Source organism: Sturnus vulgaris, chromosome 4 (assembly GCF_052056855.1).
Source record: "Sturnus vulgaris isolate bStuVul1 chromosome 4, bStuVul1.hap1, whole genome shotgun sequence".
NCBI lineage: Eukaryota > Metazoa > Chordata > Aves > Passeriformes > Sturnidae > Sturnus > Sturnus vulgaris.
The window spans coordinates 73,207,512-73,231,656 of record NC_142246.1 but is presented as its reverse complement, the minus strand read 5'-3'; the positions used below and the strand labels follow the sequence as shown (position 1 = coordinate 73,231,656).

The 24,145-nt window shown below is 48.3% G+C and overlaps 2 protein-coding genes and 1 long non-coding RNA gene across 3 annotated transcripts in view; all 3 read left to right on the top strand.

The window, feature by feature from the left end:
* The first annotated feature begins 451 nt into the window (after positions 1 to 451).
* Positions 452 to 1,659, top strand: LOC148224105 (uncharacterized). Its single transcript, XR_015803495.1, has 2 exons — positions 452 to 790; positions 988 to 1,659. It is a non-coding gene; the product is annotated as an uncharacterized LOC148224105 (long non-coding RNA).
* Positions 1,660 to 2,189: 530 nt separating this feature from the next.
* On the top strand, positions 2,190 to 6,996 carry MRPL1 (mitochondrial ribosomal protein L1). Its single transcript, XM_014884864.2, has 9 exons — positions 2,190 to 2,311; positions 2,472 to 2,577; positions 3,120 to 3,363; positions 3,575 to 3,658; positions 3,900 to 3,971; positions 4,146 to 4,257; positions 4,722 to 4,822; positions 5,954 to 6,035; positions 6,721 to 6,996. Exons 1-9 carry the CDS (start codon positions 2,278 to 2,280, stop codon positions 6,882 to 6,884), a joined length of 999 nt encoding a protein of 332 aa, XP_014740350.2. The 5' UTR covers positions 2,190 to 2,277; the 3' UTR covers positions 6,885 to 6,996.
* A 4,878-nt stretch (positions 6,997 to 11,874) lies between these two features.
* Positions 11,875 to 24,145, top strand: part of LOC106858298 (extracellular matrix organizing protein FRAS1-like) — a 42,501-nt gene continuing 30,230 nt past the window's right edge. Inside the window, exons 1-3 of the mRNA XM_088164431.1 lie at positions 11,875 to 11,931; positions 12,881 to 12,931; positions 13,742 to 14,020. Coding sequence (XP_088020557.1) covers positions 11,875 to 11,931; positions 12,881 to 12,931; positions 13,742 to 14,020 — 387 coding nt within the window. The remainder of the gene's footprint in view (positions 11,932 to 12,880; positions 12,932 to 13,741; positions 14,021 to 24,145) is intronic.

Sequence of the window (24,145 nt, the reverse complement as noted above, 5' to 3'; positions counted from 1 at the left end):
ACCGGGATTCACCCCACGGCAGGGCTTCACCCCGCGGCCGGGATCTGCCCCTCAGCTGGGGTTCACCCCGCGGCCGGGATCCGTCCCACGGCCGATCTTCCCCCCAGCCCCGGAACTGGCCCCACGAGCACGGCTCGCCCCACGGCCGCCACCCGCGGCATCCCCTCAGGCAGCTCCGGCTTGGGCCGCCGCGGCCTCCGGGGCCATCACCCCGCGGCGGGGGCCGTGCCCGCACCCCCGCACCGGCGGCCCGGCCGCGGCGCTGCCGGCGGGGCCCGACATGGCGGCGGGGCCGCTCCCGCCCGCTCTCACCTGCATGCGGCGCGGCGGGGCGGCGGGGCCGGCGGCGGCGCGGCGGGGCGGGCGCACACGACATGCGGGCGGCGGCCCGCGGGCAGCGGGGACGGAGCCGCGGGGCCCGGGCGGCGGCGGCGGCGGCGGCGGCGAGGAGGAGGAGGAGGAAGGAGAGGAGGAGGAGGAGGAGGAGCGGCGGCCGGGGCGCGCAGGGCGGAGGAGACGGGGGCGGGCGCGGGGAGGCGGCGGCGGGCGGTGCCGGGGCCGCGGCGGGGGGAGCGCGGGCACTCGCGGGGCCGTGACAGCGCGCACGGAGCAGCGGCGGCAGCGGCCCCGCAGGACAGCCCGGCCCCGGTAACCCCGCCGTTTTGCCCCTCCTTGTTTCCCTTTCGGTTTTCCTCCCCGCTGTCACCGCTAAAGCCCAGCGCCTCCCAGACACAGCCGCATCCCTTCGGTGGCCCGCTAGGACGGATATGGGGGAACGGTGGGTTGAGAGGTAAAATACGAGCGGCGGGGAGGGACGTGGGTCTGTGCGTGCCCGAGAGGGAGAACGGGACTGGGGGAAAAAAAATGAAAAAAAGCGCCAGGGAGACCTAAGGAGTGTCTGAGGAAGCAACAGGTGGTCAGGGGAGCACAGGGAGGGACAAGACATCAGGCTTTGAGGCTTTTAATTGCAGTTTGCTTTTACTGCAGCTGCCTGAGCTCATGCTGGACCCGAAATGTTCATTGATGGCCGGAGAGCGGGAAGTGCCTCAGCGATGGAGCAAGGGGTAGGAAACAGGCTTTGGAGCCACTGAGGTACCGGGGATAGTGAGCATCATCTGTGAGCCCGTGTTTGTCCCAAAATCCGTGGTGCACAGCAGAGAGCTCCTGTGTGAAAAGCCAGAGGCTCACAGGGAATTGCGGGAAGCTGGCGAAGGACAGAGGTTAGCTGGCCACAGGTGCACACTGAGAGTCCTGTCACATCCACCATCCCTGCAGGAGTCACGCGTGCCGAGTGCCCATCCAAAACAATTTCATTTACCCCCTTGAGTTTTAAACAAATGTTTGGCACTCCCCAGCTGAGGCTTTTGACTTGAGGAAGGTTCCTTTTCCTCCCATCGCCCTCACACCTCCCCATCCCCATCCTTTCCCAGGACACTGAGCCAGGAGTTGGATTGGATGGACAGAGTTTTGTTACAACTTGTTTTACACAGCCCCCTGTGTCTCGTTTACAAATTCTTGGATCCATTGGGGAAGTTTACATAGCCACATGTCTCTAATATAAAAACTCTTGGACACACGCTGATTGGAGATGACTGGGGGATTTGAATGTTTTTAGTCCTAAGCACATCAGTGTGGAATAAAAGCTCCCTTTAACCGTTATATTTTGTGGTGTGAATCTGAATAGCTCAGGAGATGGTTCAACAAAGCCTTTTTAAGTGGATGCTGTTCCATGAGAGTGAATTACACGTCTTTTCCCACCCAATCCACAGGGCAATGGGGGCAAGATGGCAGCCAGGAAATCTCTTTTTGGAATTACACGTGGCTTGCAGCAGACAGTAATGACCATTAGATGGGCAATATTCTCCAAACAGACGTAGCTAAACAGGAGTAAACGCCCCCACGTCTGAGGGCCGCGGCTCTGACTGCCCTCAGGAGTGGCCGCCATGTTGGTTTAGGGAAGGGGGACCACTTTGGGCTGCAGCGCTGCGAGACAACCCAGGGTTTGCCCTGAGGCCCCTCTCAGGCCGGTGAAGAAGCGAACTGGAGGCTTTTAACCAGACCCCGGCCATGGGTCACCTCTCCCCGTGCAGCGGGCAGGAGCTGGAAACCGGGCACCCGCGGAACGACATGTCCGGGCGCGGCGGGCGGGGGGGACGATGCTAAGTGGCACACCGCTGAAGCGCCCGGACCCGCGGGCCGCCGGAACGTTTCTTCTCGGCCTCGGGGAGGGCGTTCCGCGGGGACACTTGCGGCGGTGCACCAGGGCCGCTCGGCAAAATGGCGGCGCCCAGCGCCCGCTGCCTGTGGCGAGGTGAGGGGGCCGCGCTGAGGGACCCGCGGGCGCTGAGCCTGCCGCCACCTCTCCGTCTCCGCCCGCCGCTCTCGGGCGGCTCTGAGGGGCCTGCCCGGGCGGGTCGCGGGTGCGGGAGGTCGAGGCGATGTCTGAGGCGATGTTTGCTCTTGCCCCGCAGCACTGGCCCCGCGGTGCGGATGGGTCCTCCCCGGGCTGGAGCAGCGCCTCGCCGTCCCCGCCGTGGTGAGCCCTGCGAGCGCCCGGCCCTACGCGGCGGCAGCCAAGTGAGTGCGGGTCCGGCATGGCAGGAGACTGCCTGGGCCGTGCGGGTGGTGCTGGGGACTGTGAGGGGGGTTTGGTGCCCGCAGTGCTGGTCCGACAGCCTGGACTCGCAGGGAGTGTTTTCTGTGATAATGGCACAGGGAAAGCTTTACGCTGTGGTTTTGGGCTGTGCTTTTGCGGGGTGTAGCTGGGTTACATGTCAGTATGAGAGCTGGTGAGCTCCTGGAATCGGTTTTGTAGCCTTTCTGTCTTTCAATTGGCTTTTTATTGTTTAATTTGTCATCTCTGTAATAACGCGGCGTGGCTGGGAGAAGCAAAAGCTCTGTTTACCTCTGTATACAGGAGAATGAAGTGTTCTCAAGTGCCATAGACTCTTGCTCTGCTTATAAAAAGAATGGGGTATCCAGTTACTATTTTAATAGTCTTTTTCTTGTCTGGAGACCCTCTGAGCATAGGGAGGGGAATGAGAATTATGTTTTTAATCATCAAATATGCCAGACTCTCCAACTGACCTCCCAACACGTTTGGGGTTTTTTGGCCTTAGAACTGCCAAGAAGGATGCCCACAGGAGCAGGCAGGAGAAGGTGAAGGAGAAGCGCCCCCCTCGGCGGCGGCCGCTGATGAGCAAGCCCGTGGACGACGTGTACCTGACGTGGCTCTACAAGAGACCCTGCTACCAGCTGGAGCAGGCTGTGGGTATGCTCAAGAGCTTCCAGGAGCTGGACTTCACCCACCCCAAGCAGTTTGTGTACATCAACGTGTTCCTGGATATGGCACTGCAGAAGAAGGTGGGCTGGCAGAGGGTGTGGGACTTCTGAGGGCTTTGGGTCTGCTCACACTTGGTCATTGTCACAGGCTGCAGTCCCTCACCTCCTTTGCATTTTCTTTTTTCTTTTCATATTTAGGGGACTCCAGCTCCCTGTGATTTTGTAACTTACTCTCAAGTCACAGTCTCTTCTTGTTTATTTTCTTTTTTTTTTTTTTTTGTTCACTTGCCAGAAAAAAGTGGATCCCTTTTCCGGCGCTGTCACTCTTCCCCATCGCTTTACAGATGAAGTGAACAAGGTTTTGGTGTTCACAGAGGTGGGTGAGCCAGGATTCCTTCATTTTCATTGGGTTTTTGTGTGTCCAGCACACTCTTGCAGCTCTCCTTTGCCAGTTAATCATTTTGTCTGTGTGAGATGATCCCAGGCAGCTGCCATGGGTTTATTTAATTACTCTTTGGACATAATTGTTTGAAATTCTGTCCCTGAGCTCCATTGACAGCAGACCAGCTGCCTAATTGATAGTCCAGCTGTTTATAATTACTTTTTTCTCTCAACAGAATGAGCAAGAAGCTGAAGTAGCTCGAGAGCACGGAGCTGCCATCGTGGGAGGAGTTGAATTAATCAAATGGGTACATATTTTTCTTAAAGAATTACAGAAATATCCTAATTCAAACAGGGCTGAGGCCTGGGAATGGGAAGAGGCCTGATGTCCAGTGAGCTCTAGGTGGGAAGCAGCAGCCAGATGGGTTTCTGTGCTTTATTTATCAGCTTCAATGAAATGTGTTGGATTGTGTTTGTTGCAGATCTTGGAGGATGAAATCCAGGCTGATTTCTACGTGGCTGTCCCTGCCATCATGCCCAAGTTAATTCCCCTGAGGAACAAACTGAGAAAGAAGTACCCTGCCACCAGGAGAAGTAAGGAGCAGCTCCTTGTTACAGCTGGTAGCAATTCCTGGAGGAGATGGAGCCCCTGGAAAGTTTTCTGCTGGGGATGTGTGGTTACATTTGGTGTTAGGCTGTAGGGGACTGCACCATCTGTCTTAGGTCAAGGTAACTTTAGGAATCCTTTTTTTCCTACACCAGGCAAATCTGGGATGAGAACCCAGATAATTTTTCCTGCTAGCTGCCTTTTGCTTATTAATCCTGATGAATGGGGAAGGAGGGAACATGGAAACTATTTTTATAATCTGAGTGAGGACACCATTGTCTTGTGTGTGAAACTGCATTTTGGAAGTTTCAAAACTTCCTAAGTTTTGCACTTGGGCATTCACTTGCCTTAATTAACAGATGGAATGATCTCTTAACTGATGCCACACCTATCTGTGCTAATGAGCATTACTCAGACGACTTCTTTGCTTTGTTTTTTATTTTTATAATAGATTCCCTGGGCAGTGACATTCCCAAAATGCTGCAGTTCTTCAGAGAATGCCACGAGTACACGGTAGAGGATGAGAATATAATCAAGACAAGAATAGCCAGAGTAAGTTGTGGAGAGAGCTCCTAAATTCTCTCTCCTGAGCAGAACTGTAGTATTCAAAGAGGGGGAAAAACGTGGTTTTAATCTGTGTCTCAAAATTTTGGACCATTTTCTTTAAGTAAGCTGTGAAGAAAATAGAACTCTTTGTTGTGTGGCATCTTCAGCTGGTTTTAAACTTTTCTGTTGTTTTTTTATTTTTTTGGGAAGTAACTAAACTATGGGTTTGTAAGTCCATGGTCAATATGCCCAGGAGAGTCCAAAAGTCTTTGCTTTAATCAAATAATTAAAGACTTCTAATTTCGATAACAATAGTTCTGGACTGGAGTAGAAAGCAAGAACTGTTTGTGTTACCCCTGAAATAAAGCATTAATTTTGGCTTATTTATTTTCTCTGCCCTAAGCTGTGTTTTTTTTTGTTTTCCTTCTGGTTTGTGTCTTTGTAATCCTGCCTGATGTTCAGTTTTCCTCTAACTGAGGGTGGCACAGGCAGGAAGGGTAGGAAATACTTGAAGCCTGAAGCTTTGCTTGGCAATGTTGGAGACAAATGAGTTTATTAATTGTGATTAACTGCTCTGAGCTGTGCATGGGCATTCCTTGTGTCTATTTCTGTGTATAGTTGGAATTCTGGATGTTGCTTTTGAGGGATTCAAACGTATTTAAGAAATGAAAAGGGAAGAAATAATTTACCTGAGGCTTTTTACAGCACCCTGTGCAGCTTTGGAGAGAAGTGTTCAAAACTTCAAACAGAAAGATAGGTGTGCATCCACAAGGATTTCAGATTTTTGCAAAACCACTTGTGTTTATCTTGATTTTTTTTTTTTTTTTTTTTTTTAATTTTCTCACCCTCTTAAGGCTACATGTTGTTACAGAGCCCTGGGAATTTTGTATCCTGAGTAGAAATATGGAGACCAGTGAGCATATCAGCCTGTATAAAAGACTTTTTTTCCCTGAATCGTTTGGATAAGGCTGTTAATGGGATCTGTCACTCCTTCACAGGGAACATGGACAAAGGACATCTGTCCAAATGTAGAGTAAACATAAACACCAGTGCTTTCATTTATTAATCTGGGTTTATTAATTTATTCATCTGGGCTCCAAGCATCACAATGACTAACTTGGCCTTATCCTTTTGCAGCTGGATATGCCAACTGAGCACATAATTGCCAATCTGAAAACAATTATCCATGATATCTGCACCTTCAAGCCATCCAATTTTGGTAAGGAGTTCTTGTTCTAACGTGGTTGTTCAGGTTGCAGCAAACAAAAGTGGTAGATGGGTGTTAAATTATTTTCTGTTCTCAAAGGATCTCTGAAATTCCTGCTCCTCCAAGGGAAAAGTCTTTCTTTCTTCCTTTTTCTTTTTTTTTAATTCTTTAGCAGAAGGAGCTAGAAAAGAATAATTAAGTCAACTTTAAGCAAAGGGCATCTGCTTAGCTGGCGAGGAATAGTGATTAATAAAATAATTTTAGAGAAGGAGCTTTGTGTAAGCTAGAAATCCACTTTTTTTTGTGTTAATATTTGCTTAATGTCTTCCAGAAGAATGATCTTGCCTCTTTCCCAGTGAAGCTGTTCATAGTAGCTGTAGAGGTCAGACCATAGAAAATTAAATACACTCACCTTGAGAAGCCCAAATAAAAACTGTAAGGGGTTGCCTGACTTAAGTAGATAGAGAAAAGGGATGTTTTGCCTTGTTTTGTTGGTTTTTTTTTTAAGAATTTAAGTTTACATCAGTCCAGTTTAGCAAGGATTAGCTTTTCTGGTCTGAGAGTAGCTTTTCTACTGATTTAGAGTATTAAACTTGATTCTTGTGGTGTTGTTTTAATTGCAAACATTTGCTGGGAGCAGCTGGGGGACGTGGGAAGGGGTGGAGTGACCAGTTTGGTGGTGCCCTTTGTTTCCCAGATCCCATTGTGAGGAGGTTGGTTATCAGATCTTCCACCAGTGAAGGTTTGCTGCTGAACCTCGATGGAATCCTACCTCAGGTGGAGAAAGTGGAAGAAAAAGAAGAGGAAAATGCAGCTGATGAGGATCAACAAAAACCTGTCCAAGAATCTGTTAGTACCTGATGTCTTTTCCTGGGAAATCTGGTGGTCGAGCTCGGCAAGCAAATGGTGTAATTTCAAATCATGCCCTGTGAGAACAGAAAAATAAATGTAAATTGTGGATTTCACGTATAAATTCCTGTGTGACGCTGTGACAAACAGGAGCCTGTCGTCAGAACCAGACGGATGTGTGTTCTAAGGCAGAAGTGGAGGTGTTTAGTGCGGGGAGGATAGCTTGCTCTGGTTTTCTGGGATGTGAAGCTGGAGAGCCGGCTCCCTTTCCCGGTGTTTGCTGCTTTCTATCCAGGAGGTGGCGCTCCCGCCCTTCCCTCCTGGAGAGCTGTTGGAATTTCTCCTTCGGTGGTTTTTTTGGAGGCTCTGTCGCTAAACGAGTGTTCACAAAGCTGCGCCCCGAAATCTAAGATGTTCCCAGAAAGGATTGGCTATTTACAACGGGGATGATTTCCAGATTTACAAATCTGGAAAGGTTTGTGGTTTTAAATCATCCCTATTATTGGAAGTTTTTCCAAGAGGTTACTGGGATCTGTCTGCATGGAAATTCTTTTAGCTCCCATCTGAAGCATTTGGCTGCTGTCAGTCAGGGTGACCAATTCCTGTCAGGCCACGCTGATTATTTTTGGTTGTGTGGGGTGCTTTGCTCAGAGTTTGGTCAGAAAATTCTCTTTAGGTGTGTACAGGAAGGTTTCACACTGACATAACAGACTTTCCATGCTGTAAGTGGGAAAAGCAATGCCAGTGCACTTGAATATCTTTATTGCTAAGGCATTACACATAAAAGGAATATTATGAGGTATTCCAATGATTGTGTGTTGTTTGTGACCCAAAAGGAGCAATTTGAAGGTGAGTTACCTGTTGGTGTAGAAAAGAAAACCCTGTGGTATCATCTGCGTGGATTCCTTTGCCTTTTCTCTGTGTTCTTGGCTTATTTCCAAGACTTTACTATCCATTTTGGAAAAAGATAGGACTGCCCTCTTTGATGGGTGGATTTAAAAAAAAAAAAAGTGATGCTTAAGCATAAATGTACAGGTGAGCTTAAATCAGAAGCTGTGAGACTGCTGAGTGTGCTCTCAGAGGATGAAAGCATAGAATAACAAACGTTCCTGCAGGATTGGGCACTTGGAAAACCCCAGTAGTGTGGGGACACAGGAAATCTGGACCTCTGGAGGTCAGGTGGGCAAGAGAAGCAGCTCATGGGCTCATGGGCTCAGCAAATTTCGAGTTGTGAACTCGTGTCACTGCAGTCCTGATTGCTAGAGGAGCTCTGTGCTGTGCTGTACAAGCTGTTGGGTGCAGTGTGACTTCCTTTTATCCTGGAATGCTTGGAGAGATGAAAGGGAGGAAGACACCATGAGATGATTTCCTCTTCAATAAGCTTAGTCCCCAGACGTGCAGAGTGGGACTTGTACATGTGGCTCTGGGGCCAGTGTGTCTTAGGAATCACTTGAATTGTCACACTGAGCGTGGCTGCAGTGACATTGCTGGTTTCTGGAAACCACTGTGGAAGAGAGGCAGCACTGCAGCACCTTTAGCAATGCAGATGATGTATGCTGGCTTTTAGGTTTGTTTTATCTGAACCTGCTGTTAGTTTAACTAAGGAAAAGAGCTGGGATTCACAGTTAGTGCACACAGAAGAAACATTTGCCCAAACAAGGAAGAAGTTGTCCTAGGAGCCTGTGTGCAGTTGTGGGGAGTGCAGGGTTTAGGCTGACACTCAGCCTCAACCTGGACTTGTAGGGGAATTTGTTAAAAAACCTGCAATCTGTGTGGGTCAAACTGAGTTCACGAGGCTTGTGCTGTGAGTTAGAGGAGCAGGGCAGGGATGTTAGAGCTGCCACCGGGGCTGACAGGTTTTTAGTGCTGAGATGGGTGTTCTGAATGATTAAATATGATTACATGACCATGTTCTGCAATACTGTTGGTCTTGGCTGCCTCCAAACTCTGGGAGAGGCTAATTCCACAGCCAAAAATCTGTCCTTGTGGGAAAACATGGATTGACTGAAATAGGACAGAGGTGGGGGGAAAAGCTCTTGATGCTGACTAAAAACACTGTTAGGGATAAACATAATTCTTGTGCAAGCAGTTATTTCTGTCAGTACCTCAGCTGGCAGGTGGCTAGAGGCTTCATCCCAGCAGGACACGAAGGGAGGATTGTCAGTGTGTCACCTGCAAGACTACTTGGAAAACAAGAGGAAAATGCCAGCCTTCCCAAATTTCCAGGTACTTGGAGCTGCTGGGTTAAGGTCACACGTGGTGACAGTGCAATGCCATATTGTTTTCATGGACTAACCTCATGGATTTAAAAAGGCTTGTTAAAAAAAAATTGTAAACCACCCAGTTAAAACCTGGAAGTGGGGAATTCACATAAAAACTCGTTGGCTTGCCAGAGATGGATCCTTCTCAAAGCCATGTTTCTGCAGCTCTTCTGTGGAACTGTGTGCCAGCACATGCCCAGCTTTCCAGGAACACAAGGTATATCTGGCTCCAATCTTTGCAGCCAGGGATTTGCCAAGTGGAGAAATGCATCTTTCACACCAACTTGCAGAAAAGTGACCTCTGCCGAGAGGCTTGATGAAAGGGAAGCTAAAAGTGGTGTATTTCTACAGCCCCAGTGACTTTTTGTGCCAGTATTTCTAAGATCCATGGCAGCAGCTGACAGCTGGGTCATTGCTTTGTAAGCTGCACCCTTCAGGCTGTCAGCCTGAGAAATACCTCATATTTCACCTGACTCTGAAACTTATTTTATAATTTTATTTACTGCTAATCTGGAAATAGAACAGAAATGTTGCTTTTGTGTTAAATAGGATGTGAAGGGCAAAACTTAACCAGACTTGGAATTTTTGAAAATTTCAAGTCTTTTGCACCAGGTGCAAAACTTGAGAAATGCTGGAAGTTAGTGTTTTCTAGAGAAAAATGTGGAATGGGTGAATCTGAAAAATTATGCAAGTGGTGGGTCTTGAGTTGTTCTCACTTTGAACAGCATCTTTGGAGCACTGTTCTCAGAACAGCAGGAGGGAAGGTTGGAGAAATAGGAAGGAGGAGGCTGTAGCTGGACTAGGGAAACAAGTTGTACAGGCAGGAAGATGAACACCAGAAATCATTTAAAAATGGACTTGACACATTTATTTGAAGTTACTGAACCCTCTGTGGGCTTGACTTTTATGAATTCTATCTGTTCTTAGTTGCTGGTGCTTCTGTGAGTTTGGTGAAATTGTCCAGACTTTGACCTGAGGAGTTAGAAGGGAATTGGAGCTTGGGTATTTCTTCCTTCTGTCATTTCCACTGTATTTGAAATCGACATGAAATATTTCTTGCTCAGTGCTGGTGTGTGCAGAGGAACTTGTTGTGTCTCCCTGCTCCTGTTTTTCCACGCTGTACATTTCGATTCTCACGTTTGTTGCGGGAGTTCCAGCACAGTGATTAAAGACTTATAGTCCTGGGGAGGAAAAAAAAAACGTAAATCTGGCCTCCAACTCGGAGTTCAAGATGGTAGTGTTCATTAGGGAGTCAATCAAAACTGAACAGATGGAATTACCACGGGGAATTATTGTCAAATTGAGCTGCCATCGTTGCATTTAATCAGGAAAGCAGGAGATGAAGGCAGCAGCAGCCCAGCCCTGTGCAACCAACTGCTCTGTGGGAGCTGGGATACTGCTATGAAGCAGGAACGCTGAAATTAGCGAGAAAAAAAAAATTCATTCACAGACTGGTGAAATAAATTCACTTTCCGAGTTCATTTTAATTTGAGGCTTTTGCTTGTAGCAGTTTAATGGCTGTAACTTCCGACTTGGGGCTGTTTTTCTTTATCCTGTGACTTGTAGGAGCCAAACTTTCCTTTGGAAGCGCTGGCTCTGAGATGTGTTGAGTGTGCAGTGCTGGAGGGCTGACATGGGAAGCTTTCCTGGAGTGGACATAGCACTTAATGTGTGTGGAGGTGTTTAAAGCAGGAAAACACTGTAAGGGCAACAGTTTAACTGGAGTTTTGGTTGGGTTTTCTTGTTTTTTTTTTTTTTTTTGTTTTAGTTTGAGAGCTTGGTGCGTGATTGCTCGTGTTTGAGTCTTTAACTCTTGCTTGGATTTGCTCTCGAAAGGAAGAGCAAAGCAGCAGCCATGGCAAGAAGAAATAGACATGGAAACAGACCGGGCTTTGATACTTCTTGTTCCAATCCTACAACCCAAACCACAACTAATTAAAAGCTCCCAAGCCCGGGGAGAGGGTGACCTCTCCCTTCCATCCCCGGGGATGGATCAAGCCCGTGGGGTCAGACCCAGCACAAACACGTTCGCTTTGCCTAATCCCGGCACTGCCGCGGCTGGGACGGGCTGCGGGAATCCCGGCGGCTGCTCCATCGCCCGGCAGCCGGCGGGGGGGGAGGAGGAGAAGCCAGGATGGGGATGCCCCGTCCCCCCGGCGCAAGGTGCCGATGAGGAGGAGGAGGAGGAGGAGGAGAGGCTGGCGGTGCCGGGAGGAAGGAGGGCGCAGCGCAGCGCTGCCCGGGGCGGGGCGGGGGGCGGGCGGGCTGCGCGGCGGAGCTGCCCCTTTGTCTGCGGGCAAACTTTGGTGGCGGGGCGGGGGCGCAGGAGCTGCCCCGGCACCTGCCGCGGGCCCGGCGGGCACTCCCGGCTCGCTGCTCGCCGCTCGGGGCCATGGGCGACCCGAGCACCGCCAGGGCCACCCCGCTCCTGCTGCTGCTGCTGCCGCTCCTGCCCAGCGCCGCGCCGGCCGATGCCGCCTCAGGTGAGTGAGTGGCCGCGCCGGGAGCGTCCCCGTCCCGGGGCGGTGGGATCCGTGAGGGGAAAGCGGCTCCGAGCCGCCCCTTGCCGCGGCTCCGAGACGGCTGAGCCTCCCTGGCTGCCCTGTGGCGCTCCCGGCCCGGGCGGGGGTCCGCCTCCGCCCCCCGCCATTTTGGCGGCTTCTCCACAGCCGAGGTGTGAGGGGGCACCGGGGCGAAGCCGTGCCCGGCCCTTCCCGCCGGGGAGCTGCGGAGTGCCGGGCATGGAGCAACGCGTGTCCCGCTGCGGGCATCCCTCAGGCAGCCCTGGCCGTGCCCAGGTGAGGGGGTGCTGGCCCCGAAGGGCGAGCGGGGCCGGAGTTGTGCGAGCCCGCAGCGAAGAGCCCGTGAGGGGCCGGGCCGGGCTGAGCCCTCACACAGCCCGCGGGTGGGCAGCGCTCGGGAATGCGGCGGTGGGAGCTGGGCAGCGTGAGGGGAGCTCTCTTCTCCTCTCCTCTCCTCTCCCCGTGTGAGGAGGAGGAGCTGGGTCCAACTTGGATGTGCGGTGGGAGCGCTCGGAGACACCGGGGTTTGTGGCCAGCGCACGGTGTGCTGTGCCGTGCTGCTGCCGGGATCCCGGGGCTCGGCCGCCTTCGTGCTCTAAGGTTGTTCTCAGCCTGTCCTTTGCATGGAGGTTGGTGGTTTCCAAAGTGGCGCTCTCCCCAAATCCTGCTCCCGCCGCGGTTCCCGTTTGGCACATTCATTTCATTATTAACAGCACTTAAACCCGGCCATGTGTGTGCGAGCTGAGGAGCTGCTAGGTGTGGGTTTGGGGTATTCACTCTCTGACAGACTTCAGTGCTGCCAAAAAGAAAAGCTCTCGATCCAGAAAAACTACACTACCAACAACCTGCATCCAAGATGTCCCCCACCAAAATAGCACAGCGATAATAAGCCTGGGGCTTTCATCTTTGGGTGCTGCAGTATGTGAGAGCCGTAATTTGCACAATGCTTTTCAGGTGTGCTTTGCAACAGGTGTTGATCGCACCTGGGACTTGGAGTTGCATGGAAAATCAGGGCAGTGTTGCGCAGCAACCTTAATTAGTGTTGTTTAGTGTTTGCTGCTCGCTCATAATTGGGCACGAAAGTAAAATTTGTTGTAACTACGGATTTTCCAAATCCTGCAAAGCTGGGTTATATCTTAGTATCCCTTGGTAGCTTTATCTTTGAGATATGTGTTTGCCCTCCTTGGGGAAGAAGGGTCACATTTTGTGGGTTTTTGCTTTTTAGTCCTACATGGTCCCTATTCCCTGCTCTGGCCCCAAAGGGGATGAGCACAGGGTATTTTAAGGAGCTATAGCTGTCAGTGAGCTAAAAAGAAAAGGCAGCCAGCCCTGGAGGGTAAAACAGATGGGCTGTGCTGGTTCTTAGTAACTGATATTAAGTTTTGGGATTTTTTTTTTCCACCCCTCTCCCATGCTTTCCAACAATGTGTGACCCTGTGTTTTGCACTGAATTTTGAGGTGCAGCTGGATGATGAACCTTGAAATGATATTCTCTTGCCAAAAGAGCAGCTATTTGCTGAATTTGAGAGAAGCGTGACGGGGCTCCTGTGGCTCATCTTGGCAAAGGAAAATAATTCCCGATGGTTCCTCCACGGGCTCTCGCAGCTGAGCTGAAGACGAGCTCAAAGGAGGAGCTTTTGATTCTGAGAAATGTAGCTCTCAGGTTTTCTGTACAGATTTGTCTAATCTGCATTTCTCGGGAAACTCTGCTCTTGGACAAGGAAATTCTGACTTTTCCCGGGTGGTCCCTCGAGGCACCTCTTTGCTTTTCATCTTGGAGTTCCTTGGGTTGTTGTTGCTTGCACATTCTCCTCACGCTTTTGGGAGACAGATAATGTGTAGTTACTCAAGAACAACCATTTCCCGGGAAATCGATGGAAGAGCTGTCATTCAGCTTATTCGTGGTTTTACTGCCTAACCTTTTATTTGATGATTGGGGTAGAATATGGGCAGTGTGCTTGGACGTGTGAATTCCCTCTGTCCCTGGCTTGGGGCAGCTTTCTCTGTGCCACTGGGGAGGGCCAGGAAGGCTGAAGCAGGAGGAGCCCTGTGAGCCTGTCCTGTTGTCCATGCAGGAGTGATTTAGGAGTGCCAATTCACACTGGCTCCTCTCACTGTTATTTTGGCACGTCTTCTCTTTGGTCTCTGCCTTGTTGGTGCCTCTTTTGAGCCCGAGCTCCAGTCCCTTATCCCGAGGTTGCCCAGCTGCCCCAAAACTGCATTTTTTGTGGCTGCCCAGTGCTGCTGGTGTTGTGACAGAGCAGGTTCACTGGAGGATGTGCTGCTGCTGTTACTTGTTTCTAACCTGGTTTATTTTTGCTTTGGTCCCTCAGGTGCCTGTGTCTACCACGGCTTCTCCTTTGAGGTAGGTGAGCATGAACATGGTGTGCTGGGCAAGGGTTTGAGATGACGCTGTTGGACTTGACTCCAGTCCCTGCTTTTTGTCTCCCCTGTGACTGGGGTGCAGGTCCCAGGTCTGTCAGCTTCCAGTCTGCTGGAAAACACACACCTCTCTCCTTGGAGAGGCTGGGAATTCTCCCCGGGCCTTTGGACCCAGCCAGTCTAAGTGGGTGAAGAGAGGCCAGGGCTTTCCCAAGTGTTGGAAACCACAGATGTGCAGTCGCAGGCAGGATGGAGGTGGTGCCTTGTGAAACACCGGTGCAGTGCCAGGGTACGATCTGTGTTTGTTTGCCTGAGTTAATGAGCTGTTAATGACAACAGCTTAACACTTTTCCTTAGCTGATCACGGTGAGTCTGGTGTACCCTGACTCATCCTTACAAACCCAACCCTGGTGTCTCTAGAAATGTAATCCACGAGTGACTTGGTACAAGGATCACAGTTTTTAAGAATTGATGAACAGTGTTTTGCTGGCTAACGCTTGTCTGCCTTGCTCTGCTACTCCGGGCTAAAAGGAGGTGGCTGAGCTCCTTTGTGTCTCTGGAGAATGCTTCTGGACCTGCTTCCATTCCCACAGCAGCCTGGCTCGGGGATTTGTTAGCCAAGCAGGGGAGGCAGCAGCTGTGGGGGGTTTTGTTTCCCCTGGAGCAGAGCTGGATGTGTGCTCTGTGACTCGGGGCTGCTGTGGAAACAGCTGGTGGCAGGTGGATCCTCTGGCCTTCCAAGGTGGGTTCAAGGTCCAGGAAGTTTCCCTGCTCCAAGAAGGAAAGTTTGGTCAACTGAGGATCAAACTGAAGGAAATTGCTAGAGGGGACTGTTTTTGGTGGGTGGCTTGGGGGGAATTGAGGCAGGCTAAATGTGTTTGCTCCTCTTAATGATGTGCTGTGGAGGGTCTTGACAGCCCCCAAAAGAAACCTGTGGCAACTTTTTATTGTGTGTAAAGGATGCTTGGAAAGACTATTTCCTTTCAGTGTCTCCAGTTAATCAGGGTTTTTCCCCATGTTTGGAGTAGAGGAGGCCAGGATTAGAGGGATGGAGCACCATGAGGAGAAGCTGAGAGAACTGGAATTGTCCAGCCTGGAGAGGAGAAGCCTTGGGGTGACCTAGGTGTGGCCTTCCAGTGCCTGAAGGGAACATAAAATAAAAGATGGAGAGAGATTGTTTCAAAGGGATGGAGTGACAGGACAAGGGGGAATGGATTCAAGCCAACAGTGAGGGTAGGTTTAGATTGGATATTGGAAGGAAATTGTTCCCTGTGAGGGTCCTGAGGCTCTGGCAGAAGCTGTGACTGCCTCTGGATCCTTGGAAATGTCCAGGACCAGGCTGGGCAGGGCTTGGATCATTCAGGGATAGGGGGAGCATCTCTCTGAGTGTCATTGCCAACTGTGTGCAGGTCTTGGTGTTCCTGCTTTGGCTTCTCCTGCCAGGGAATTTTCAGCTCCACACAACCACACAGCTTCTCCCTTTATTTAGAGCAAAATCCACTTCGTTTTTTGGTAGCTGTAGGGCATGAGGAGACAGCCTGATGTCACTGTGAAAGTCAGGGAGTGTGGGAGGTGCTGAGCAAATCCACACTGGGCGTTTGTGCCAGCTGGCTCCTGCCAAGGGGAGGGGAAAAGGGGACGGCAGGGACACGGCTGTGCCTTCAGGTGCTTTGGATGCTGAGTGTGACTTGAAAAATGATTCTGTGTCTGGTAGGGGCTGCAGCATGGAAGGACAAGTCCAGCTGGGCAAAATCCAGCACGTTTTCCTTTTGTCCTCTTTAAAACACAGGTGTTGTCTGTGGCACCAGGTGGTGCACCTGAGGATGGATGTCTGGGCTGGCAGGTTCTTTTGGAAATTTCCTGAGAAAATTGCTAGGGTGCTTTGTTTTAACCCCATAAAGCACTAAAAAAGCATTTTTGGGAAAGAAAGTGGTTTTAATCTTTGGGTGGAAAATTGTGGGCAGAATAAAAAGCCCTAGCTTAATTCACAGTAAATGGTAGTGGATTTGTGCTTCTACCAAAAATTTTGCTTCCCTGTTTCCTTTTGAAACATCTGTTTGTATTTTGTTGTCAGAAGTTTTAAGAAATCCTGATTTTTATGCTTTTTAAATCAGATTTCTGTTTTCATCAGTGGTTTGTGCTGGACAGAAATGAGAGTGGGAGGTAATAAAAAATGCTGGGATTTTTTTTCCCCCTCCAAATTTTAAATCTCCTATTCCAAATAGCTTCTACTCTGAATAAATTCAGTGACTTTTAAAATAAATGTTAGCAAGTGCAGAGCACTTCTGGTTGGGGAATATGCCAAATTAGCAGTGGAAAATGAGCTTCATTTTAATTTCATTAGAAAGATAAAAAGTTACTAGTGAAAAATGAGATCAGAATGAATATTTGAGTTGAAAGGTTTGCTTTCTAACTCTTACAACAGTCGAGATCTTTTTGTTTTTAAATAATGTGATTTAAATGCCACTGCTTAGTCTGGGGCTGCATCCTCTGGATGTACATGAATGTTTTGCAGTTAACATGTATTAATTCAGCAATGCCTCTCGTGGAGCAAATCTCATCTGATTGTGGGTTTCAGAAAGCTGGGATCAACTGAGGATCAAAAATAAAAGTGATTTTTTGAATCAAGCTTGTGCTGTATGTGTGTCCCTTCTTTGTTTTCTTTAAAAACAGCAGTGACATACAGAGGGATGGGGATAGGCTCTTAATTTCATGGTATCAGGGAAAAGAACCTGAAATGTAAGATTTTTCTCCTGAGGATGCAGTGAATTCCTGTCCCTTCATCAGCAAATGAACGGGACAGAGGCACACATTTTAATACAAAATAATTTATATTTTTTATTTTAATGCTTCAAAATGTCCCCTTCTTGTCCAAGCAAACGAGCTCTGATGCAGAGGCAGCGTCTCTGCATTCCCCCTGAGCCTGGAGCTGGGCAGGGATTTTAGATCCAGGGTCTGGGAGCAGCAGTGGCACCAGCAGGGCCCACTCCTGGATAACCACGTCCCTTTGCCATGTCTGTGCTTACCCTGAGGTGATTTATCTCCCCAGCTATTTCACAGCAGGCTGCAAATATGGAATTGATCATCACCTTCCCTCCTCTCCGACCCTTGCATGTGCCTGTGTTTATTCACAGCACACTCCCTGCTCAGAGCTTGTTCTTGTTCCTCCTTTTTTCCTCTTTGGGTCTCATGTTCCAGCAGCCCAGCACTGGAGTTGAGTTGTCCATGCACATTTGAGAGCAGCCATTGGCCCCATGCTGGAATCTGTGGGGTGCCCTTCCTGAACAGCCAGGTACATGCAGGGTTTTTTGGCAAGAAGGGATTTTAAAACAGCTCCTCTTTGCTTTGGATAGGAGAAATTCATAAACTGCAAGAGAATTGTGGGAGTTGTGGAGCTTTTGAGCTCCAGTCTGAGACTGTGGGCTGTCCATGAGGATTTCTCCTTGGAGCTGTGAGTGTCTGTTGTGCTCCAGAGGTCTTTGTTCTCCATCCTGCAGGTGAAACGTTCCTGCCTTAATCCTCAGTGTGTTGTGGGAGGTCATCTGGCATCAGCTTTCCTTGGAGATCAGGGTCTTTACCAGAGCTGCCCTGTTGCACATTTTCCATCCCAGTGAGTGTCCAGGGTGGGAGCTGCTGCTCCCCAGAGCTGCCTGAAGTAGATGATTAACATTTAATGACACAGTTAGAGGAGTGGTGTGCCACAGCCTTGGCACGAGATCCTGGCTTTCCCATGGATTCATTCACCGGGACAGGAATTCAACAATTACCCAGCCTTTAGAAATTGTCCAAGCCTTTGTGCATTCCATCCTTTCAGGATGCATTTGAAGAGCTCTGTTTAGGAATTCACACCTTACAATTCATCGTGGACTTTTTCTTTTTAAATCCCCACCGTGCAAAATGTCTTTTTCCTTTGCTGGGTCTCTTCCTCATTCCTTCCCTCTCCTTGACCTTTTCAGAACCTTGGTCAGGATTCCCATTTGCATTTTCTCTTTAGAGAAGGGGTTGCAATGTGTAAGTAATTGGGCTGAGAAATTTTAGAACTTTGCTGTACCTTTTCAGTGATCTCCAAAGAGCTTAAGGATTTTGTGAGATAACTGAGGAAAGTGGATCCCCAGTTTGCTGGCAAAAACTCCCGAATCTGAAGCTCTTCCCATTGGTTTTGTGTCACCCCTCGGCTCTGCCAGCCTGGGGAGGGCTCTCAGGAGCCCTGTGGTGCTCTGAAGTTGTGATGCCAATATTTTTGCCATGCATATGAAACAGCTTCCAGGGGGAATGCAAGCTACAGGCTTCCCTGGGAAGACTGCTGTAATTCTGCTTCATTGCTGAGCTGTGGATTAAGGAGAGTCATTAGGATAAAATACTCGGGTTTGTAATCATTGTATCTACTCCAGAATCATTGTGTAATGAATCCTCTCACTAACCCTGGGAGCTCAGCATCCAAAGCATCTCTGTATTACCAGCTGAAGGAGAGTCCCAGGCTCTGTGTTTCTGAGGATCAGCCAGTGGGGGAAAAATCCTCTCCCTCCTACCTCAGAAGATAAATCCTAAACATGACTTCTTCCCAGATTAATTTCAATAATTTTAAGCCATATGTTTCGTTACTCAAAAAAAAAAAAAATTCGTTTCCTAACCTGCTTTGCGTGTGTTTTATGGAGAGGAAAATGAAATCTCTTGCAGGCTGAAAACTGGGAAATTTTAGTTTAAGTGTAATATAAATTTTTGAGGATATCAACAGGAGCTCAAAGTTAGGGTCTTGCAGCAGGATGGCAAAGATGAGAAACTTGAACCCTTGGGTTATCAAAGCAGAGATCTTGTTTGTAACAGAATGGCTCCTTAAAAATCAGAACCTTTTCCTTTGCTGGCAATTCACCTGTTGTCCTGGATAGATTTGGTCATGGCCATGTGGGATAAATTCCTTTTGGCTGCTTAGCCAGCTCCAGACTGATGTGCCATACACGAGGTGGCTGTTCCTGTTTGCAGAGGAAACACAGGGCTGGTTGTTTAATTCTGAAAAACATCTGCTGATGGAGACACAGTTGTCATTACTGACATGCCAAGAGCCACTTCTGACTTAGTGGATGCAGTAAATCCTTTTATGCAACGAGCCTGGAAAAGTGGTTTCAGGGGAAAACATGAGCAAACTTGTTAGCAATTTCTTTCCCACATTTTTTTGCAGTTTTATAGATTCTTCTATATATGTAAAAAGCCTGATTTTTCTTGAGTGCCTAAGGAATTCTCAGTACTGCAGAGTAGAAGTAGCTTGCTATACTTTTATTCCAGTGGGTTAATTTTTTGTTGTTATTTTTAAAATCAGAATTCTACAAGTGTTCCATTTTGAAAACCTGGGTTTGGTTTTAAATTGGAGGCACTTAAGAATTGCTTCTACTCCTTTCTGCCTCAATTCCTCAGTGAAACTATGAAACCATTGTGGTTATGGGAAGGGAACCCTAAAAGTGCCTCAGTCTGCTGCTAAACTGAAATCTTCCAAACCAGAAATGAATTGTGTGCTTCCTTTGAATGACATAAAGAGTAATTCTTAGGCCTCTTTTCTATGTTTTATTTAAAACAAAAATTCCCACAATGAAACAATGAGCTTAATGAAAACCTGTTTGAATTTTAATGAAATCCTTAGGACAAAGCCAAGTCGAATATGTTACTTCCAAAGACATTGGGAGACTTCAAATTAGATAAAATAGAACCAATTGAGATAGAATCAATTAAAAAATGAGGAGAATTTGTCCCAGAATTCAGGCTTTACCTAAGAGCAGTGCATCCCACAACTCCAGAAGTCTGCCCATGACTGCAGGGCAGTGTTTTGCAGTTTGATTTTTTCATCCCCATGTTGTCATTTGACTTCCTAAGAGGTTTTAGGGTGCTTGAGTGCAGTCCTGTGAACGTGGTGTGTGATTAACAGGTGTGTCTGTGATGACACAGGATAGCTGAGACACTTCAGCATGGTCAAATAAAATGGATTTTAGGGTCATTTCCCACTCTAATGTTGGGGGTTCCTTTTCTGTCTGGTCCCTTTAATACTTTGATTCTTCTGAGCAGACTTAATCAATTTAACACTGGTCCTGCTGTTTCTTTTGGAAGATGATGTGGCTTTAAGCACCCTGTACATCCTGCTGTGCACCACAGAGTTTCTCCAGGTCGTTTCTGAAAGATTTGCTGCCTTCAGAAGAGTGGTAAGGCTTCACTCTTTGGAGAGGAGTGTGCTGGAGTTAGCACAGATCCTTCCTTCTCCTCTGACCTCATTTGTGGGGGAAGATCTAAGCTCACAAGATGTAAGACTGTCACTTCTCCTTCTTGCTTCGGGCAGAGAAATATCTGTGAGATCAGAGGCAAGCCTCTTGAAATCCCTAGGAAAAAGCATCATCCATGATATTTGCAGCTTAGGAGGGAGCTGTGCACTTGAGCTGCTTTTGCTGCTGTGATCAGCATCCTGTGTTGTCCAATTTGCCCCTTGGATGGAATTTGTGCCTGGTCAGAAGTGGCTGAGGGTACCTGGTGTGTCCAGGCTGATGGGTGACATGAAGCCCTCTCATTGCCAGTTTTTGAATTGTTGTGGTGATGCTGATTTTCCTTCGTTAAAATAGGAAGTATTAGTATCAAAAATAAACTGGGAATGATGCTCTCTAAGCAAAATATTTTTGCTGGGCTTTCACTGGTTACCAGCAAGGTATCAGCAAGCAGTGCTTGATGCTTTTGAGCCTGTGGCTTTGTGAAGAAAATGCAGGATTGAAATGTAGCAGTTTGTTCATATGTGATCGTTTCCCTCCTTTTAATCTAGCATGGGAACAGGCATTTGGTTCTGCAAGTACCTGATCTCGTCTTCAAGGTCAAATCTTTTCCTCTGCATCCTGTTTTTATAGATGCCTTCATCAGCCTCTCCGAATAGCTGCTAAGTCCACATGTTCACACTGAGCAGATGATGATTCCTCATCTAGCAGCCTAAGTAACCTCCTTGTTTAAAATCAGCTGTAGTGCAATGTAAAAGGTGCTGTGAGGTCTCTATACTTAATATTTTTAGAGCATTCTGTATGGTGCCAGAGTGTTTCTAACCTTACTGAAGTCATTTCATGCTTCTGCAATTCATTGGGTTTTTGGTGTATTTATAGATGCTGTTTTATCAAGCACTGCAGTAGGAATGATGAGAGCATCTGGTTAAATCCATCACATCTTGTGCAACCACGTCTGAAAAAATAACCTTGGTAATTGAGCTTTTCCCCCTTTAGATGGTTCCACTAATATTTTACAGGCTATAGATATTTAATATCATTGGGGTGTCAGTGCTGTGCTTTTCTGTGGTGGAAACCACTGAACCAGCAGAGCCTTTTTCACCCAGACCCTTGGCTGTGATGATGTGGAAGCAGCAAAGCTGTGATTTGTTGGGATTCTTATTGGGAAAGCTCCCTGAGCTGGTGTTGACAGCAGCATCTGTGTGGAGTGACAGAGCAGGGTTGTGTGAGGAGCGTTGTGCAGGCCAGAAAAATGAGAAATATCCTCCTGTGCTGGCAGGGAGAGCTGTTCCTGTGCTTCATCTTTCAGTGTCTGGGAAGTGGTGCTGGAGTGATTTAGGTGGAGTTTGCAGCCTTGCACAGAAACTGGAGGCGAGGTTATGGAAACACCATGAGCACGTTTCTATTTGGGGAGCCCACATTGCTGCACTCCTGAGTGCTGGGGCTGCTTTCATGTCGGTGGAGCTGGGCATTTTCCCAGCTGAGCACTTGACCCTGGTGCTGGCAGTCAGCCTGCAGCCACTGAGCTCATTTCATGGAGCAGGGCTGCAGCCTTGCCAGTTGGTGTTTTCCAGAGAGAGCATGGATTTGCCTTCTCACTTCCCTTGCAAGGGATTTGCAGCCAGCTCAGCTGCTGCCCTGCCTCTTTTTCTTTTTCTTCTCTTGGCCCTCCTCGTGAAGTTTTGGTTCTTGTGAGCCAAACTCCCACGTACACACACAAAGGAATGACTTGGCATTGGATCTGGAAGTTCAGAGAGGAATCTGGCTTTGGGGAATGTGTTCAAGGTAGGAGGGAGATTCCCTTCACTTGGCTGCCTTTAGACACCCTAATGCAGTTGCCTGTGTGATTCTTGTGCTCATGAACCACTTCTGTGAGGGGCAGCACCCTCTGGCATCCAGAGGCTGCAGTCCAGGCTGGAATACCCAAGGTATTGGGAGGTTGGCAAGGTCTTTCCTTGACCTGTTCTGATGTCCTGGATGTGGCTACAGTCCCTGTCCTGGTGATGTTCTCCTCACTGAATTGGACAGGGAGGGCTGTGTTTTGTGCTCTGTGCATGTTCCTGCAGTATTTTCAGCGGGGTTACTCTTGCTCCAACCCAACAGGATTATCTTTGCTTTCCCAGGCACTTGGAGTGTTGGAAAATCCACCCGTGCTTTGCCTCTGGCTTCCCTGGGAGCAGCTCCCGGCTGTGCTTTGTGTTCGTGTCTCTGTTTCCTGGCGTGGCAGCTGCTGGGACTGCTGAGAAGTCAAATGAGGTCCTTGTCTGGGGTTTATTTTTCTCTCTGCACAGTCAGTTTGGTCGCTGGGAAGGTGATGATCCCTGTGTGTGTGAAGGAGCTGGAAAATGGTATTTTAAGAATCCAAACAAAACTGCATTTCTCTCTTGCCTCCCCTCATTTCCCCCTTCTCCTAATCACCGTTTTACAGAGACTTCCAGAGGATTTGCTGATGAGCTTTTGGCCTCCTTGTGTTCCAAAGAGCAATTTATTGACCGTGTTGTCCATATGGGCACCTCAAAATGAGAGCAGTGCAGTGGGACTGCTGCACAGGAATCTTTTGGTATCCTTTATACAGAGAGTAAATTTTAAATTTTGTCAGTGACAAGGGTTTTTTCTAGAGGGAAGTTCCTTCTCCTAGTGTTTTCCCTGGCATTCTAATGTGAGCATGTATGAATAAATAAAAGTTCCTGCAGGCATCTTATTTTTTTCTTTTTTGCATTGTACTTTTAAATAGCTGTGCTTACAGGAGCCTGTTTTCAATTTCATCCGATTTTTTACAGACCTAGGGGAAGAAAAAGCTTTTCCTGTGGACTTGACACACTCAGGGCAGGCCAGAGTTTAAGTCCTGTAGGAGAACAGCAAGGGGCACCCACCCTGACCCTTTGAAGTGTTCAAAGCAGGTCTGCACCTCCTGTATCCAGTCTTTGGGCAAGGTGTCTGTACCCTTTAAAAAAAGCCCAAAACTTGGGAGCTGAATTAAGCAGTGATTGATTGTATTTCTGTGCCCTCAGGTTTGCTGCAGGTTTGTTGTTTGCCAAGTGTTTTGCTGTTTATTTTGTGCACACCAAATCTGAAGACTGGCTGTTAGTAAATGCAGGATTTGGGGTAGTTCCTTGGAATAGCATTAAAAAAAAAAACCCTACAGAAAAGTCCTGCAGAATGTATCAAACAGAAGAAGCTGTGCATCAAGGGGTTTGTTTGTTCTCAAAATAAGTTTTTTGAAAAGTTTCTGACTCAGGATTTAGGCCAGCTCTGATAAACCTGTCACAATTGCTGGGGTTGTAGATGAAGGTGTTTGGGAGAGAAAAAACCCCTTGTGGTGTGTCTTGGATCTGTACCCAGCTCAGTTTCCTCAGAGCAGGACAAGTCCCAGCCCCAAGGAGAGGAAATCTCATTTATCTAAGTGAACCCTCTGTGGAGATGTTCAAAAGCTCAGGGCTTGCTCCTCGTTGTCTGTCTCCACCAGATTTGTGCACAAAACAAACACAAAGCTGGATTTGCTTTGGAAAGCAGTGATTTATGGTGTGGAGTCACTAAACATGTTTGCACATGAGTGCTTTGGGCATGCATAGCAGCTTAGCTTGGGAACCTACCACAAAAACATTCATTCCTTCTTATCTTGCCCCAGAGGCCAGGGCTAATGGTGTTTTTGTTCCCAAAGAACTGGCTGCAGGCAGAGATGAGTTAGAGGGAGGTCTTCAAGCCTGCTGAGAGGGGAAAAAAAAGAGGTACACTTGAGTATTATTTACAAAAAAACCCCACATTGTGATGTATGTCATCTGAATACAGGATACAAACATCCTGGCTTTTACTGGCCAGCAGGACCAGGGCACTGACTGTCCCTGTGTGCACCATGGGGACAATTTTGG